Source organism: Aricia agestis, chromosome 15, assembly GCF_905147365.1.
Source record: "Aricia agestis chromosome 15, ilAriAges1.1, whole genome shotgun sequence".
In the NCBI taxonomy this organism is placed as follows: Eukaryota; Metazoa; Arthropoda; class Insecta; order Lepidoptera; family Lycaenidae; genus Aricia; species Aricia agestis.
Genome location: NC_056420.1, coordinates 10,035,242 through 10,055,080, shown reverse-complemented (window position 1 = coordinate 10,055,080; position 19,839 = coordinate 10,035,242). Strand labels below are relative to the sequence as shown.

At 34.7% G+C, this 19,839-nt stretch overlaps 3 protein-coding genes across 4 annotated transcripts in view; 1 reads left to right on the top strand and 2 right to left on the bottom strand.

Annotated features, from left to right (window-relative positions):
* Positions 1 to 2,290, bottom strand: part of LOC121734469 — a 131,842-nt gene extending 129,552 nt beyond the window's left edge. Inside the window, exon 1 of the mRNA XM_042125081.1 lies at positions 2,028 to 2,290. Coding sequence (XP_041981015.1) covers positions 2,028 to 2,049 — 22 coding nt within the window. The 5' untranslated portion in view covers positions 2,050 to 2,290. The remainder of the gene's footprint in view (positions 1 to 2,027) is intronic.
* An 8,301-nt stretch (positions 2,291 to 10,591) lies between these two features.
* On the bottom strand, positions 10,592 to 12,994 carry LOC121734380 (protein prenyltransferase alpha subunit repeat-containing protein 1). Of its 2 annotated transcripts, XM_042124955.1 has the most exons (4): positions 12,988 to 12,994; positions 12,264 to 12,358; positions 11,794 to 12,188; positions 10,592 to 11,626 (listed from the first exon to the last, which is right to left on the bottom strand). In XM_042124955.1, the coding sequence occupies exons 2-4, from the start codon at positions 12,338 to 12,340 to the stop codon at positions 10,764 to 10,766; spliced, it is 1,335 nt and encodes a 444-aa protein (XP_041980889.1). In that variant the 5' UTR covers positions 12,341 to 12,358; positions 12,988 to 12,994; the 3' UTR covers positions 10,592 to 10,763. The 2 variants fall into 2 exon arrangements, with proteins under 2 accessions (XP_041980889.1, XP_041980888.1); XM_042124954.1 differs by lacking the exon at positions 12,988 to 12,994 and having other exon boundaries at positions 12,264 to 12,448.
* A 1,088-nt stretch (positions 12,995 to 14,082) lies between these two features.
* LOC121734388 (protein kish-A) lies at positions 14,083 to 14,649 on the top strand. Its single transcript, XM_042124983.1, has 3 exons — positions 14,083 to 14,167; positions 14,246 to 14,355; positions 14,469 to 14,649. The coding sequence occupies exons 1-3, from the start codon at positions 14,165 to 14,167 to the stop codon at positions 14,572 to 14,574; spliced, it is 219 nt and encodes a 72-aa protein (XP_041980917.1). The 5' UTR covers positions 14,083 to 14,164; the 3' UTR covers positions 14,575 to 14,649.
* Positions 14,650 to 19,839: the final 5,190 nt, after the last annotated feature.

The following is a 19,839-nucleotide window of genomic DNA, read 5'->3' as shown; positions in this document are numbered from 1 at the left end:
AAACAATCGTATAATTATAAAATTGTACATAAAGTACTTACGCTGTTAAAAAAGTTAACCTATACATAGTAACAAAATCACAGCACTAAAAACGCGTATAAAATTATTTTAGTCTGGTAAGAGGCTAAAATTAAATTCAATTTGTTTTATAACCACCGAGCCATAATACATTGATCATAAACTAGCTATAGTCGACTTACTAAATCTTAATATTAAGCTCAGTAAACCTTTGAGAAATATCAAAGATATGGAGCACGCAACGTGTTTGAAGACGTAAGTGGATGAAGTAGGTAACTAATAATTTAAACTGTAGTTTTTTGCATAAACAGAGGCTTTTAGAACCGCGAAAATAATTTGAAATTAAAAAAATGTGGATTCTATGTTTAGATGTATTATAAGATTTATAAGCATGATGAAGTAGGTACATTAAAAGGTCTGTTAAAATTATAAAGGAAAAAAGAGAAATTGCTCTTATGTTGTAAAACAGGGTTTCTCAAAGTGGCGTAAGCGAACCCCTCTAGGGATTCGCCATTCGACGACAGGGGGTTCGCGATAAGATTTACGCAATGTAAAATGATAACTGGCTGGCATAATTTCTAGTTTTACGAACGAGAAATGTCCGTAGATGAAACTCTTCAAGCTGATTTCAAAATGATGTCTTTGATAGATTTTAGACAGGCAAAGTAAAGTATTTTGAACACTCATGCAAAGCAATGAATTTCCTTTTACCCTTTGCTACAATATACTTATGTGAGAGTAGGTTTTCACACGGTCATGACTCATAATAAAAACTAAATACACAAATCGACTTGATACCGAGTCAAAATTAAGGTTAAAATTGTCCAAAATTACTCCTAACATTGAATCTATTTACGACATGAAATAAGCACACCCATCACATTAATATTAGAAAGACGTTTCGCACTTTATGTGTTACCTTTTATTCCAATAAAAACTACGAATTTATTTAAGTAGTCAGTAAGGGGTTCGCTGTCACTGGACATTTTAACAAGGGTTCGTGGAGCCGAAAGTTTGAGAAACTCTGTTGTAAAATGTTATTTACCCACTTCATCCACTCACGTCTTCGTTTATGACCTACTTATCGACCAATACTTGTGAGTTTGTCAAAAGAATGTAAAGTAGCTACATATTACTATACCGAGCTATTTATATGCTTCATATTATAAGTAATTGAAGTTGTTATATGAAAGTTTGTAAGTATTTAGACGTTTATGCTTGTATTGATGTTATTGATGACATGTTATTGATATTAATAACATGTACACATTATGTCAATCGATAAAATAAAGTTATAATTAGAATTATTATTATTATTAAACACATATTTTAGGTTGTTATTATCTTCATGTTCATAAAACATCAAAATACAGTAAAACAGTGAAATAACATTAGTTATGTGTATTACGTGTAATATTAACAAAATATGACATACAATATTTAACATAGTTACAATAAGTCGTGACATACAATATTTTACACACAGTAAACTGTGACTCTAGTGTACACTACACCTAAAAGTAACAAGAATCGATGAAAGCTACGGAGTAGCGACGAAATCTGGCGGGAAAATGACGTGAAAATGTTGGGAATGAAAATTCTGACGCGATAACTAATGTTTAATACATAATGTAATACTTTTTGCGTATCGCGATAAGATCATTATTTGTTTACTCAGTCAGAAACTAACCTAACCTAACCCATTATGTGGTCGATAATTCCGAGCACGATGAATAAAACTGTGACTGAATTTGTTATTGTGCTAAAATGTAATGATTATGTTTTACTTTGTTGTTATATTATGTTTTGTGTCTGACATTCGACAGAACTGGACCATGGCATAATCTTGATTACTCAACATTGACTACACAAAATCTGGTGCCTGTTAATTCAGGAGCATAGAGCCTCTAGAAATCTGGTGCTTCTAAAAGTCTGGGAGCATAGGTCTCGTTTCGTCGAATGCGGTTGGATGTCGGACGGTTGTGTGGGGCCGTCAGTTGAGGCATTACCTGTGACGCTGAGCAAGGACATGGTGGGGCGCTCGCCCCGGCCGCTCGGGCCGGTCGGCGGGGCCGGCGCCTCACCGGCCGCCCGCCATAGCCCCCCGCGCGACGCCCATCAGCCATCTACGGCCCGGCCATGCCAACGGCCGGCACGGATATCGCACTGTCACACAGAAGCACTCGCGGCGCGGACGAAAGCTCGCTCGGCTCGGATCGTAATAAGGCTTCGAAAGCGCATCCACACATTTTTACGCTGCCGCCGTCTGCGCAGGCGCGCTGCCGCCGCTCTGACATCACCGGCACCCGGATTATTTTCGCCCGGCGAGGTAAATACCCTCCCATCGATCGGGCCCGGCCGGCTGCAATTATTGCACTGGCCTAGTCCTCGGACGTTTTTAGCCGAGCCCCCCGCTATTTACGATCCTGGTGGACGCGTAAACCGCCGTCTTACCTAATCTCGGTATCGACTTTTCGAACAAAGAGGTAAACTTTCCCCGAAATTATCGAGACGCTGGCCCAGTGGTGTACGTGATAGTAGCTCGGGGTAGCAGACGGGGGTTCAAATCCCGCGGAAAAACTGTTTTGAACTTTTTTAATATTTAATGAGGTCATTTGTACAATTCTTACATAATTTAAAGACCAGTAACAATAAAACTTTTGCGCCATACGGATTAAAAAGTTAATTAACTCCTTCCTGACGTGGTAGAATTGGTTTTTGCTTTAGATTTCTTTTGTTTAATTTATTTTTAATAGTTCCTACCGTTTAAAGACGCTCTCGACTCGGAGGACGTGGGTTTGATTTCGCTAGGAATGTGCTAACATCTGACAGAAGCTTTAATACTATGTACATCGTTGTCATGAAAACCCTCGCTCTAGCTTACGAAAGTAAGCTAGTTTAATAATCTGAGTAGTGTTTAATAATCCTGTGCTCTAGCTCTGAACGCACTAACTTACACGCACGGCCATGCACCCACGTATGTACATTATATTATGTACCAGCTATAATCACAGTGGATCCTTTGGGTCCCGTTTGTTCCCTGTTGTTGTTTAGTCCATGTTTATTCCCAAATAATGTATTTCTGTTGCCGCTATCACATCAAATAAATCAAAATATGCGATGTTTCAACTTTTAACCGACGACGATTAAACGAAGCACTGCCGAATCTCCTGGGTGCATTGATTGGACCGTTGTGGCCGGGATTGTCCATTTTTTTTTTTAATTTTGCTCATTACAAAAACATTTCGAGGTATTCCTCGACCTTATTAGGTCAGTCATCGTTTTTCTGTATATAAACGAAAAAATACCCATTAGTTACTTATATTTTTGAACAAATATGTTTAACCTTTGTTTGACATTCAATGGCGTTAAATTAGCAATAAATTCGACCAACATTACGTTTCGAACTTTTGGTAAGCTTCTTGTATCAGCTTTCACATAATGAGAACTTGCATTTGACGAACCAGCCATTATAAATAAGATTAAAAGGAAAAAACATACTGCAGAGGTCAATTATTGGCCGCCGATGATGACGTCAGAGCGAAACTTTAAAAATTTATTGAGAAAAAACTAGCCAATGAATTCCAAAATTATTTAATTTATATTCTTAAAATACCCTATTTTAACGAAAAAAAGTACATGTGATTATTTTTGGACAATGCCCATTGGTGCAATGTTTTAGCATGAGCGTGATATCATTTATTGCGTTTTCGCAACATGAACGCAACGCAGATGCATCAAGTCGTTAAGCCGTTGCAATAACGCCACGCAACGCAATGAAGCAATGTGGTCGCGGTCGCTCGCGGCAAAGATTCGAAAGCCACCTTTAAGGGCAGTTTTTGAACGATATTCATATTTTGATCTTCATCCTCCCTTACAATGAACACTTACAATGAACCTACTAACCACATTGAGAGTGTAATTTGCATGAATATGGCAGTCTCAGCACTGCTCCATTTAGTGAATCTAGGTTTGGAAATAAGGTTATAGACCGCACTATTGCGTACTATGGCGTCTGGATGACCTAGCTTTCCGTTCCATAAAATCGGGGCAAAATACGAGAGAAGTTGGCATCTTATACAGGTTGTTCGGGTGAACATCGTTATCCTTAAAACCATCAAATGAGCCCGTGAAAATGAACAACTTTTTCTATGAGAACAATGCTGGGAACTCAAAAAAATCCGTCGTCATACTCATACAAATTGCCAATTTGTATGGTTATGAAGATGGCATTTTTTTAACTGACTTCCAAAAAGGAGGAGGTTATATTATGTTCGTCTGTATATATAATATATTTTTTTGTATGAGAGATAAGAGATAGTTGAACGATCACTTCGCCGTCTGTTGACAGATTTTCAAGATTTTTTTTGCTATTGTATAAGGGTATAATCCGAATTTGGTACCATGTTCATAAAAGTGGTAACTTTATGATGGGATCCATAAGAAATCGAGGGAATTCCTCGCTATTTATACTAAAAACCACAATTTATCTGGATGACTTTGTGATAACGATTCAGCTGAAGTATTTCAATTTAAATTGAACATATTACTATGGTGCTTTTGGATAGATACAGATCTCCGGCCTCCCCATAGATAGGTACATGTTTGGAGATTTCGACGTTGTTTCAAGAACTTAGGACAACTTATTGTTCATAAGAATAATCATCATCATCGTCACTAAAATAAATAAAATAAAAAATGTTTTATTTCTGAGTAAATTTGAATCAAATTTCATTTCAGAATTCTACCTGATGCCTACCACTGGTTCGGGAACTACCCCGGCGAGAAGAACCGGCGTAAGAAACTCGCACGGGTCCCACTTTTTACCAAAAAAGTGAGAGAAAAATTGTTCTTTTTAAAATAAAGTTTACAATTTTGTAACTTAATATTATATACAATGTTAACATACATAATTGTAAGTAATATAATACGAGTAATGTAGAAGTAGCCTTGCAAGAAGCTATCCTACTACCAAGATGTGCCATCTTCTATGAAATCATTGACCATATTATAATAAGCTTTGGCACACAAACGCTTGTTGACTACTTTTTTAAATTTATTGATGGAAAGATTTTGAACGTTTTCTGGGATTTTATTGTAAAGGCGTTTGACCTTTAAAAGATTTACTGACTTTACTAAGTCTGATCACTGGCATGTCCAGCTTGTGCTTATTTCTAGTATTTCTACAGTGAATGTCACTTTTAACTTTAAATTTATTTATATTTTTTCTAACATATATTACATTGTCCAAAATGTATTGAGAAGCAACAGTTAGAATACCAATTTCTTTAAATTTATCTCTCAGAGATTCTAAAGCAGACATTTTATAAATAGAACGTATGGCTCGCTTCTGCAGCACAAATATTATATTAATGTCGGCAGCGTTTCCCCATAAAAGGATTCCATATGACATCCTACTATGAAAATAACTAAAATATACTAATCGTGCCTTGTCTTCGTCAGAAATTTCTCTAATTTTTCTGACTGCATATGCTGCAGAACTGAGCCTACCTGCTAGATTAGCAATGTGAGAATGCACTACCCTTATTATAGCTTGCAAAATCATAGTACGACTCTATTATTAGTATTATTTGTGTTTTTCATAGTTTTATAATCATTTAATTCCCAGCATTGTTCTCATAGAAAAAGTTGTTCATTTTGACAGGCTCATTTGATGGTTTTAAGGATAACGGTGTTCACGCTAACAACCTGTACATCTTCTTTTCTTGTACGATAATAGTTTGCTGTGATAAGCAATATATTTATTTTTCAAATCAGTCTTTGTCTTCTGTCGAATTCAATATGAGCTAAACAAAACGAGGGACAGAAACTCTATGTATAATCTCCAGTGTAGGTACAGTCCATTGATAATAAATACGCGAGACTTAAAGTTACAGTTAACTACTCATAACTCAATTCGTTATTAGCTAGAAGCTTGTCAAAAGCATTGTTTTGAACTACGACAGCGACGAAGGTATCAGAGGTAGGCATTTTCTTTGTTGCGGACACATGAAAAACTTAAACTAGCAAGCAGTGCTTATATTATACCATAGTATACACATTTCAGCACGGCTCCGTCCGCGTAAATAAGGAATTCGAAGAAAGTGTAAATTTTCCCGCAAAAAGTAGCCTATCCAGTTTCCTTCCTTCCTTTTTCTACTCTATATCAGTGACATTAAATTACATAGGTAAAAGTAGGTCCAGTAGTTCGAGCGATTAGCACGTTCAAACAAACAAAGTATTCAGCTTTATAAGTTTAGTTTAGGCTAGTGCTACTGACACAGAATATTAGAAGTCTGTTGCACTGACACGATATTCAGTCAGCATAGATTTTCATGTTTATGCTAAAACCTGATCATGCAGCTTAACTAGCTAGTATAATTTTAGTCTCTAGTAACCATAGCCAAGCATAAAATTTTTTTTATGTCCTTTACAAGATTTTTGAGTATTTTGGCGCTCATCATCATTCAACCAGCACGCGAGCTCATTGGAATTGGAGGCTGTAAACCGGGAAGTGTTTGCTGTAAAATGCGGGCGGGCTGAAGAATATCCCCAGAATATTTTGACAGCAAATTGGAGCTGGCACGTGAAGGATATATTTTAAGTCTTTCTAATACCTACGCGCTACGAGTGCGATAATCGTTCAGATGCAGAGAAAGACCACCAGGTACAACTTTGGTTAATTCTATTACATAAGGGAGACTTCAAATTAGTATAAACTTTATCAATGAAGCCAAGAAAGGTGGACGAAGGTTTGGCCATCATCGCCACCTTGTCAATGAGCTCGTCGAAATCATTATTGCGTAATTCACACGTGCCGCGGCGCGGAAACACCCGACGTTTCCCGAAAACACCCGAAGTAAGAATATCGATCGAACACCGTAAACGCGATATCGTTGTGACGTTATCAAAAAGTCGCGTTGTACAACGTATTAAGTGCATAGCTAGCTTGCTGCAATTGCAACCTTGAGGTGAAAGCTTAGAGTTCATTTTCGAGGTTAAATTTAAGTATTATAGGGTAGAAACGGGGGTGATGTCACAGTTACTCATGTGCAAGCCTCCTGACCCACATTACACACCATTCTTATGCATTTTAACTGTAAACCAAACTTACCAACGTTCACCAGTTTTCTTCCCTTTACTTTTAAACTAATTTATTTTAAGTTGAACTTTATTTGGCAATGATTAGCAGGTAAAGAACGACAGTAGTACCTACCTAAAAGGAGGACATGACTATTTACCATACCACTTAAGAAAAATATTAAAAAAAATTGGACCACCTACATACAAGTTACAACATATTTATGGATGGTCACTTGCGATTGTTCATAGAAACAAATTATTTAGGAAACCCCCATTAAAACCAGTTTATACCAGTTATTTGGGATGGAGGCCTTTAAAATCATTGAAGGGTTTCTAGTATCGACGACCCGTTGGTTATACTATCAGGAATATTAACTCTCGTCCAGAGTTTACAGTACCCTTGATACAACGCCATCTATATTTCGGGCTGGTGTTCTTTGAGATCGAACTATTTGTGGTCAAGCTTTTTTATGAAATAAGGGGGCAAATGAACAAATGGGTCACCTGATGGAAAGCAACTACCGTCGCCCATGGATCCTCGCAACATCAGAAGAGCTGCAGGTGCGTTGTCGGCCTTTTAAGAGGGAATACGCTCTCTTTTTAAAGGTTTGCAGGTGGTATAATAGGTCCGGAAATACTGCTGGTGACAGTTCGTTCCAGAGTTTTACAGTGCGCGGCAGAAAGTTACGCGAGAAACGCACAATGGAAGACTGCCACTCATCAAGGTGATGAGGATGGTATATTTTTCGCGTGGGACGATGGCGAAAAGTTGCAGGTGGTATGATTCCGGAACAATTCCTCAGAGTACTCCCCGTGATACAACCGATAGAGGATGCACAGTCATGAAGCTAAGCTAAGCTAAAATCTCAGCGTAATTCCAAGGGGTCCAAGCTGTTTGAAACACTATGGCAGTCAACAATTCGAGCGGCCCTTCGTTGGATACGATTCAGAGGGAGCAGTTGGTATTTTGGCGCCCCTGCCCAGAGATGAGAACAATATTCCATATAGGCCGAACCTGCGCCTTGTAGAGTTGTAGGCGTTGGTCCGGACTGAAGTGCTTCTTCGAGGCTAAATTAGCCTTACCCTCTAGATCAAGTGTGGCCAACACGCGGCCCGCAGGTCATATGCGGCCCGTCGCGCCATCTGTTACCTTGTGGCCCGCGGAGCCGAGCACATTTTTTTTTCAAGTAAAAAAAGATAATACTAAAATTACCTCATCATACCTACCTACAATAAAAAGCAAACTAAACACTTCTTTTCTTTTACTTTTAAAATCAGCACATGCTTTATCTACATAAAGTGGGGTTGACTTTAAAATAACGTACTGAGCGCGTGACTGGGGTGTTTTCTTTGCTTATTAGTTATTACAGTACATTTTTTGTTTTAAGCTCTAAGTTCTAATAGGAAAAATTTGTATCCGATTTGACTGTGCGCAGACTTATCTGGCGCGCACTACGAGTCTTATACATAAAATTTGGTAGTGCGGCCGGGGGTAAAATTCTACTTCCGAGTATTGGCGCAAGTGTCGAAAAGGTTGGCCATCCTTGCTCTAGATGATATCGAAACTGGACTACGCTTGATATGTTAACGCCAAGTATTTCAATGCTATGGGAGATGGTTAAAGATGTGCCCTCAAAACGAGGATATACGACCATTGGTGACTTTTTAGTGGTAAAAGCGCAGACTTGTGTCTTGGCGGGGTTGAATTGGACTAAGTTACGTCTACCTCATTCAGAGACTTTCTCCAATGAATTCTCTATTTTATACAAAAGTTCGTTCGATTCTCAATGACATTTAGCCGAGAAATATTGGGGGAGCCGTTATATACAGCATCACCTGTACTATCATCCGCATAGCAATGAATGCCGTTGGCCTGTAACATTTCATTGATATGCAGTATGAATAGGGTAGGCGATAGCACACAGCCCTGAGGGACACCAGCATTAACAGACTGAGTTTCCGAGCATTCGCCGTCAACTACGACCTTTATGCTTCTGTCTGCTAAGAAACTTGTGACCCACTTGCATAATTTCTCGGGCAGCCCTTATGATGGAAGCTTTGATAGCAGCGCTTTATGCCAAACCCGATCAAAGGCCTTCGTAATGTCCAAACTAACAGCCAATGCCTCTCCCTTCGACTCAATTGCCTAAGCCCAACGATGAGTTAGGTACGCCAACGTCCAAATATCGCAGAAGCTGGCTATTGATAACGGATTCCATTATCTTCGAAAAGAGAGAGGTTATAGCGATTAGTCTTTAGTTGGAAGGATTTCAGCGATCACCTTTTTTGAGGATCGGGTGCACCAAGGCTGTCTTTCAAGAAGCCGGGACCATACCAGAGGAATAGAAGAGCCGAAAAAGACGCGTCAAGACCGGAGCCAGCTCTGAAGCACACTTTTTCAACACAATAGGAGGGATTCCAGGCCCACTCGACTTTTAGATATCAAGGGAACGGAGGGCTTTCCGCGCTGAGCGCTGATGAAACCGAACATCCGACATGATGATCGAACATCGCGGTATGGTCGGTGGTTTCTGCCCCCCGTCATCTAGGTTCGAGTTTGACGCTATTTATTCCTTGTCCGAAAATTATTGTTTTTAATCTAATTAAAAAATGAGATAGAATACATTCTATATTCTGTTTTCAAAAATATTTTTGATAATAGTAGGAATTAACTTCAACCTAGTTCAACCAACCCGTGCGCCCGTGACTAGGTATGTGTGTGTGTACACTTGTTAATTATTATCAAATGCAACCTTTAGAGCCCCCGCAGACTTCAGACTTTTAGTCGGCCGATAGTTTTATCGTAAGTTGAATCAGTACGAAAATGTATGAAGGTGCGCGCACTAAACGATTTGTATTGGCCGATAATAATGTACTGAAACCCCAACTTGGTTATCGTGCGACTAAAAGTCTGTAGTCTGCGAGGGCTATTATATTTTATGTGGCAGCAACGCAGACTATGTTCTAGTACTACCTATACATTTTACTTCAAAGAACTTTAGTGACTGGTGATCTACGAAAATTAAAAACTAAGGAATCGTAACTCCCATACTATTACAGTTTTTAATTTGGTTCCTTATGATCTGTCTTGTAACGTCAGCCTAGTAACGCTCAAGGTCACCTAAATATTGCAAATGTATTGAAATGTGTACCTAAGGTACACTTTTTTGACAAGAATTGTGGACCATGTTTTTTGATGGAGTTACTTTTTATTAGTTTTTATTATTCGTAGCTGGTGATACAATAAAATCATGTTTAATCATATGCATAATATATTATTTTGAATTCATAAATTGATAATCTCACGTCTAGCGACTCTCAAATGGTATAAGTTATAACATAATAATTACAATAATATTACATAAAATATTTTGTTGATAATATAAGATTAAAAATTAATACCTTGAAAATTTTAAGAAGCACTACATGTCTTTTAAATATACTTAAATATATTATTATTGTATAAAATATATTAATTTCTTATTGCAAATGTTTCGATTATTAAATTACACAACTGCTTTTACTTTAATACTAAAATCACTTACACTAATAATTAGAAGGCTAAAATGATAATTAACTATAGCTTACAACAAACATAGTTTAAGTGAAAAAATATATAATATAGATCCTAATTCCTGATAAAAGATAGGAAATGTTGTGACTTATAAAACACTGTTAAGACCTTCAACAAATTTAAGATACTTTTGATGTCTATCTGCATAATTATCACCATCATCTCTTCTGTCATTTATAAATCGTATTTCATGTGTTATAACAGCTTGGAACAAAACACTGGAATAGATGCGGTTGCTGTCGTATCTCACTATTTTATTTTGTTTTTGTCTTATATCAATATTATTGCACATTTTACACATTTTCTTGACGAGGGCTCCATTATGCCTCACCAGCCCGAAATGATCGTACATCACAACTATTATTTCATGCAAAATAAATCTCCGATGGTACCACAATGTTTCATGGTGTTTGTAAAAACATATTAACTCATTATTAATTGACAATTCATAGAAAAGAATCTCAAGTTTTCGACACAAATGCACAAAATCAACCACACAATAACAATTTCTGTGTGTGTAAGCGAGTAGTAGATTCATTAGATTCTCTTCAGAATATGCTATTAAGTTTTCTTCTGAAGCTTGTACCGTTGTGTCCTTTGGAAAGTTAGCAGCTAAAATCCTGACCATTACTTTTCGGAGGTCAATATCTAAAGAACTCTTCAAGGTCTTCCATGAACTGCTGGTAAGATGTAATATATTTTTCACACAGAACTGTCGATAATGAAAGCAACTGTAATCAGAAACGTGTTTCGAAGTTGATCTTTCGGAAAAATTATATTCCTTGACATAGAGAGAATCCATGTTTGTATATTTGGGAACTGTTTTTAGATTATTAACCAACCACTTCCTGTGGCAATAGCTGTGGTAGTTATTAGGGCACTTGTCCGATGCTAATTCACAAATATTCAACTCGTCATTTACTAAGCTGTCAATGTTTGATACAGATTCATCTGAAACAATAAATAAAACACATTGGGTTAGCATAACCTCTGACTATGATAATTATTGAAAGAATCCATGTGAGCACCAAAAAATCGGGGTTGGTTTCTTAACCTTAGCTGAAATCTTAGTAGTTTATTGTGTTTCTGTATACTCTTTTAAATTACTTAATGTTTACCTTGAAAAATTTTATCTAAAATCCACCGTCTATATGCAAATGCATCATTACACTTGGGTTTTCTTGACAAAATCAATCTTGAATAATGTAATTCATAAATCTTGTCCAGCAACATATCTTGGACTATGTCCCTTCGTTTATTCCAAAATGTACCTATATCTGGGTTTAATAAGAGTATCACATTTAGTAATCTAACAAGACGGTCTGAGTTTATTGTAGAAAACTTTTTTGCATGCCTTTTTTGTTTGTAGCAAAATTTGTCTATTAATTCTGAATAGCAATACATGTAAACGTGCTTAACACACCAGGACTCTAAGCCCAAACAATTTTCTAAGAATAAAACAGGGGATTTGTTTTGTTGATTATTGTCCAATGGTATTATGTCGAATGTGTACCTGAAAAAGAATTACGCAGTTGAGTAAGACAGCAAAAATAAATTATGCAGTGTAAAGAAATCGTACTTTACTTACACATCAGGGGATTTAGAAAGAACATTGTTAATATCTTTTATAATTTTTTCCACCAATGCAAACTTGTCGTCTTCCATGTTCTGTAATAATTTCAACTTTTCAAGGTAAAAGAAGCATTAACATCAAAGTAACAATAGAACTTAATAAAATCTACATATAGAGACTTAAATCTATTTTAATTTATCATTCATTTCGTATTTATAAAATTAAATTTTCTGAATTTGCGATTTTTCAATTGACATATTTTGATTTTTTTTGACATTAGTTTTTTTTATATTTTGGCAACTTGACACAAATTATGACACAGACAATATACAGACTCATCTTGGCGGGGCCCGTGGGGGGCACTCCCGTGACCCCAGATAAGGCCAAAGACTTCGCAAAGACTAGAACTTACAAAATATTATAACAAAAACAGTTGAGTTCCTTACAACGTTCGTCCGTTCTTGTAAGGTCCTTGTGTAACTCCACTGCGGTAGAACAAGTAAAACACTTCCGGGAGTCCTAACTCCCAAGTCCCAGTCCCTAGGTCGTTTATTCGGAGGGAGTCCTAACTTCCAATCCAAGTCCCAGCCCAGCCCCTAGGTCGTTTATTCGGATTAACTTTATAACGTGACAAAACCCTTGATTATCATTTATTCAGTTCGCCAACGTTGTCTTCCCTGGAGGCAACCAGCTAGTAGGCAGTAGCCACTAGCCAGTTACCAGTTATATAACTACACACAGGGTAATTACAATGGTCCTACGGCCTACCGTCCTAGTCCTATAACACCTTCACTTCATCCAATCATCAAAATGAAGAGGATTATTAAAATATTAATTATTGCTGCTTCTGTATACCTATAAAAAATATAATAAAATGATAAAAATACCAGTTTAAATTAAGTCTATGAAAAATACAGTTCGGCAAGGCTTTATTTGAACGTGGGTGACATTGACGGGAGCGCTGCTGGTAAAGGAGAACTGTCAAACACATTATGTCAAAAATTACGTTTTTATAATTATGACAGAAGCGTTTATTTCCTTTTCTCGCCACGTTCAAATAAAGCCTTGTCAAACTGTATTTAATAACGTGGAGTTCAAGTGAAGTTTTGCCGGGAATGTGAAAGAGTGATGTGGTGTTTTTGTAATATTTTCTTAAAATTGTGTTATCTGGGTTTTTAATGTGTATATAGTACGTCAAGAAAGTGAAGAAATTAAAAAGTGGCAACATCGTAGTGTCACTCTCACTCATCCCTTTCAAATCAATCTAAGAAAAAAAGGATAAGTCATCCCTTTTTTCTTAGATTGATTTGAAAGGGATGACACTACGATGTTGCCACTTTTTAATTACTTCACTTTCTTGACGCACTAATAAATATTGGTAGGATATTAACCATTGAATATTCGTTATCGTGTACAAGTATAGGAAAGTAATGCAACATCCAGAAACGTGCTATTTTGTGTTCCCTCCAAAACTCCAGTAAAGCGTCTACCGTTTTATTATACGTATTATATCTCTCTATGCACTTTACTGAATCGACTAACTTGACTGCTTGATTGTATTGACTTTATACTCAGACATTTACTAGACTTTAGATCTGACGGACCTGACGATATAGAAAAACGATGATGAAAATTGTAATATAGAATATTGTTTTCTGGCCATCTGGGGGCACTGGAGTGCCCCCGCCAAGATGAGCCAAGCGAAGCGCGTAAGGGCATACCTTTTCTCGAATATAATATACTCGACACTGGCCATGGTTATATAGCCAAAGTGCCATAATAAGAAAAAAACCTTAAACGTCATTTGTCAATGTCAGGTGATAAACCACAATATTTTCTTGTTCGCAAATTTTGTTTTTAGCACTTTTTAATTTAATTGTAATATAACAAACTTCCAATTAATAAAACGCAACATAATGGTTAATATATTTGACTTCTTTATAATAATTGTATTTTTCTCTAAAGAAATCAAAAATAACTCTTTGTTTCTTTTTCAGAGTGCACTATTCAATTTTCAAAGTTTACTATCAGTTATTCTACTTTTAATATGTACCTGTGCATATTTGAGATCATTTTTCCCAAGTATTATGGACAGGAATAAAACTGGGTTCGTATTTATCTTTCATACTTCATATATCAACTTCAAAAACAAAAAATCAACGTAAATATAAATACCAAAACACTTCCACAAGAAGTCTTAAGAATTTCGTATTTTTTCAGGTTGCTAGGAACATTTTGGAAGTGTGCACGTATTGGTGAAAGAAAGTCTCCTTATGTAGCTACTTGCTGTATAATAATGGCATTTACTATATTATTTTTAACATAGAAATTTAATTGTAAGAATTCTAACCAAGCATTTTATGTAAAATAACTAAAAGTAATAAAATATTTTCTACTGTTACCGGTTTTTTATTTCGAGGTGAGGATCAGCATTTTGACCAGACCTTTTTAATTTTTGTCATAAAGCAACAATGCCTTTAACTAAGAAGAAAATTCAACATACCATACAATAATTTAATGAAACAAAATTGTTTAATTATCAAATTTTATTATTTTTTAAACATAAAAAATTGTAAAAAAAAAACTTCCATACATCAGTTTCTATGTCTATTACATTGAGTCACTATATTCCGTAACTATTATTATTTTTAATACTATTCACAGATACTTCTGCACATCAAGTTCACGTATAAAATTAGAAATAAAATTGTGATTCTATATTGAAGTAAAAATGCACTTGATACTCTGTTTAGAACCAGTTTAGTATTTAATAAACAGAAGAGTTAAATTTTAATATATGTAATCATCCATCCCTCTACTATTAAAAACAACAACTTTTGTATACAGACATAATAGTAATGTCCTTGTATTTAGCTTCTTATTCGATTATTTTGAAATAAGATTGGATCTCAACAGAGTATAATAATAAAAGGTACATATTACAGTTTGACAAGGCTTTCTGTAGAAATTAAAAAGTGGCAACATCATAGTGTCATACTCATTCCTTTCAAATCAATCTAAGAAAAAAGGGATGACACTATGATGTTGCCACTTTTTAATTTCTTCACTTTCTTGACCATTCTTGACGCACTAGATAAGAACGTGGCGAGAAAAGGAACTGCAATGCTTCTATCATACAGCAACGTCATTTTTGACATGTGTTTGACGGTTCTCCTTTACCAGCAGCGCTTCCGTCAATGTCACTCACGGGCCATGTTCATTTAAAGCCTTGTCGAGCTGTATATTATATACCGCTTATTATCATTATAATTGATAAATCTTTTCAGCAGTAATGGTGAAAAAATGTGTATTGAACTGTAGGGACATGAATGTAAAATAATTGAAAGTATGCATTGGAAATGAGTTATAAAATTACTTTAATACTGCATTATTTCTAATAGTTTACTGTCTGAAATTAAATAAAATTTTACAGAATAAACTAATAAAAAGAACCACACTTTTATGCAGACACTATAGTTAGGTATACAATGTTTTGTATTTGTTTAATAAATTTAAAAAAAGTTTTTAAAATTATAATATGTGTGGGTCTTTTCATTTGTTCAAGGGGGTTACTGTTTACTAGCAAATTACAGCACAACGTTAAATAATACAGTCTCAGATACTACATATAAGAAGCCACATTCATTTTCTGTTTATCTTTTTAAGATCAAAATAATATTATTATCATGTAATAAGAATTATTTTCAGTATTAGTTCAGTGTAATGCAACTCTACCCGCACAGTAGATTTAGAGCACATTTGATTCCAACAAACGAACCTGCGTCTTCGTAATATGCTTAGAGCATTAAACCAGCCAGGCTGGTTTAATGCTCTAAGGTAATATGAGAATAAAAAATCGGACTCGCGCACGAAGGGTTCCGTACCGTTCGTTATAGAGCAAAAATAGGCCGAAAATTGTGTTTTTATTTTATTTTAATATTATTTTTAATTATTTAAGTATGTACAGATATAATTAAGGGGGGTATTACATTATCATTTACATTGGATCATATATAGGATCCAATATATATGATCATTTGACTGTATCTGCATATTACATTATCATATTTCATTGATCCTATTGTACGTCATATGTGGTTTCAACAGCCAATGGAGAGCGCTAACGCTGACAGGTATTGACGTCAGGGTTACTAGATCTCAGAGAATTCGATCTGTCAAAAGTCATCGTCATTTTTAATATGGCTTGTTTTTTGTTATTTCAGCAAGATTATCCAAGTATATAATTAGAAAAATAATTACATTACATTATTTGAAACATATTAACGAACAATTAAAAACTCTTTTTTATATTAAATAATTGGCAGCACCTATTTCTATGACCGTATTGGATCCAATCTCTCAGCAAATGTCAAAAATCTATGATAAAGGAAGAAATGAATCATATGTCTATATTACATTATCCAATATCATTGACTCAGTGATCTTGGATCCAATATATATGATAATCTAATATCCCCCTAAGCCATTTTTGAAAATTTCAAGTGGGTGCATACCTGTTTCCATTGTTGATAACGAGCAAAAAAGCCAAAAAAAAGTTTGTTGTAACTATGAGAGCCCCCTTTAAATATTAATTTTATTTTGTTTTTAGTAAGTATTTGTTGTTATAGCGGCAACAGATATACATAATCTGTGTTAGAAGTCTAGCTTTAGCGGTTCTTGAGATACACCCTGGAGACACACAGACGGACGGACGGATAGACAACAAAGTCTTAATAATAGGGTCCCGTTTTTGCCCTATGGGTACGGAACCCTAAAAAAATGTTTAAGTAAAAAAACGGCACCCGCTATGTCAACAACTATTGAATATCTAGTTGCAAATAAAATACTACGTTTTCTTGTATCATAAATCTGAACATTATTTCTAATAATTAGCTATGCTGAATTGCAGCACATCGCGTTGTTAAAAAACTAAAATTTATCAGTAAGTCATAGAAAGTGGCTTCTTACATTTTGTCCCTATATGATACACCTATTTTTATCTAAAACTCGTATCGTTACTCACAACTAGTCTATTTCTAAACTCATTGTTTCTCTAACAAAACTTCGATGCATCAACTTTATAAAAAACCTATGTGAAAAAATAATTAAGGGGCATATTAGATTATCATTTAAATTCATAATTTATAGGATCATTTATACTATAAATATATAATATGTTCCTATAAATTTTATAGGAACATATTATATATGATATGATCCAATAATCAAGGAAGAAATGAATCGTGTCATCATCATGTCTATATTACATTATCGAATATAAATGACTCAATGATCTAGGATCCAATATAAATGATAATCTAATATGTCCCTAAGAATTAATTTCAATTGATAATTAGATACTCATTTACCAAAGACAGCTAGAAACAATAATACTGTTGTCTAATAAAAATAAAAATGCAAAGTAGAAGTGGTATTTACGTATGATTATAATAATGATAAAATACTACCATATACTACCAATGCGTGTATACAGCCTGGATGAGATTAGTTGCGTCAACTCTATAATTTACTGTAACACACAACTAACTTACTGAATATAAAGTCGATATTTATAAACATCAGATGAGGAGAGAGGAGTAATTAAATATATGTATCTATTAAATTAGACTAGCACGAGTCGGCGCATGAGTACCGAAAACTATTCCACCTCAATTTTTTTATGCGATCCTCTTCAAATTGCCCTCCTGATGATATAAATGCATGTTGCCAGGGCGCAACCCGGTGCCATATTGTTTAAACAAACATTGTTTAAACAATTGCAAGGAATTGTTATTTTTCAACCGAACAAATTTTTTTAATATTCTTTATTGAAATACCAATAAAAAAGGTCCTATGACTTTTTACGATAAAGTTAATATTTTTAAAGGTTCGAAAAACCTCAAATTTGGGTACTTTCGACCGATGAAAAATATATAAAAAAAAATAATAATATCAAAGTAAATTATTTTTGTAAAATTCTATATACAATAGTTAATAATATTGTTAATAGAGATTAAAAAAAAATTCATTGTTTATATCTTTTTTTTACCTTAGCAAAAGTACACAAAAAATTGTGTTTCTGTATGGGAGCCCCCCTTAAACAATTACTTTATTTTAATTTTATTATTAATTATTAAATAACAAATATAATTAAAGATTTTATGATAATTTCAAGTGCCTAACTCTTACTATTATTGATTACGAGCAAAAAAGGCCAAAAAAATCACGTTTCTTATATAGGAGCCCCCCTTAAATAATATACTTTATTTTATTTTTAGTATTTGTTATTATAGCGGCAACAGATATACACAATCTGTGAAAATTTCAGAAGTCTTAATAATAGGGTTTACTAAGACTTCGTTGTCTGTCCGTCTGCCTGTTTGTCTATATGTCTCCAGGCTGTATCTCAAGAACCGCTATAGCTAGACTTCTGACATTTTTACAGATTGTGTATGTCTGTTGCCGCTATAAGAACAAATACTAAAAATAAAATAAAGTTAATATTTAAGGGGGGCTCTCCCATACAAGAAACGTAATTTTTTTGGCCTTTTTTGCTCGTAATCAATAAAATTAATTATATTTGTACTTTAATAATTAATAATAAAACTAAAATAAAGTAATTGTTTAAGGGGGGCTCCCATACAAAAAACACAATTTTTGTCTACTTTTGCTAAGACTGAATTGAGGTGGAATAGTACTCATGCGCCGACTCGTCCTAGTCTAAATTGAGGATTTCCATCATGTTGCATAATATTTTCCTGTATTCAATGTGGAATATATAACAAGTTATGTAAAAATGTCCAAACATTTAAAAGCAGTTGACTTTATCCAAATATTTTATAGAAGTTTATTTCTACTAAGGCCAAGATTTTCGAGTAGTTAGTGGGTAATATATTTTGATAATTTTTGACATTAAAACGAAACGGCGCTGACTAAAGTTTTTATACATTTAAATGTGGATAGTTTAGCCCCAATTTCACCGACTGTTAAAGTTAACGCTCGAGTTAGTATCACGTTACCTCTTTCGTTTTTCTTATGAATGAAAGAGAAGACATGACAATTTAACAAGCTGTTAACACTAACAGACGTTGGTGAAATTGGGGCTTAGTCTTTTAGATTATATTAGTTTTATTGCACTAAACACACTATAAACTAGGTAATTTGGGTTAATGTAAGAATTAAGAATACATTTAAAAGGATTTACATTATTATGTAGTTAAAAATTAATACGTTTCTTATAATATAATGTGCAATAGCGATTATAAATAATAATTGTGTAATAAAATAAACAGGACATACGAGTTAAACATAGTCATAATAGTTGTTATAAAAACGAAAATAATAATGCTCTTATCATCTATTATATAATATGGCACTATACATTTTTTGAGCAAGAAAGTCAAGGGGTTGAAGGCTAAATCCCAATTGTACCAACACCTGTTAATAAACATTCATCTAAGTATCATGTCTTTTCCTTTATTACTATGAGACACTAAAGAGATAACATGATGTTATAGCTTTTACAAGTGAAATTGGTTGAAAATAATGAGGGTCTTTTTTCGAAATAAGTTTGATGAAATCAGGGCTGTTA

Excerpts from the sequence above, each read along its gene's own strand:
- LOC121734380 (XM_042124955.1), bottom strand. The coding sequence starts at position 12,340 with ATGGAAGACGACAAGTTTGCATTGGTGGAAAAAATTATAAAAGATATT. Across the intron at positions 12,189-12,263 it reads CTTTCTAAATCCCCTGATGT|GTACACATTCGACATAATAC; the intron begins GTAAGTAAAGTA and ends ATTCTTTTTCAG. Across the intron at positions 11,627-11,793 it reads TTTAGATAAAATTTTTCAAG|ATGAATCTGTATCAAACATT; the intron begins GTAAACATTAAG and ends TTATTGTTTCAG.
- LOC121734388 (XM_042124983.1), top strand. Across the intron at positions 14,356-14,468 it reads ATGGACAGGAATAAAACTGG|GTTGCTAGGAACATTTTGGA; the intron begins GTTCGTATTTAT and ends GTATTTTTTCAG.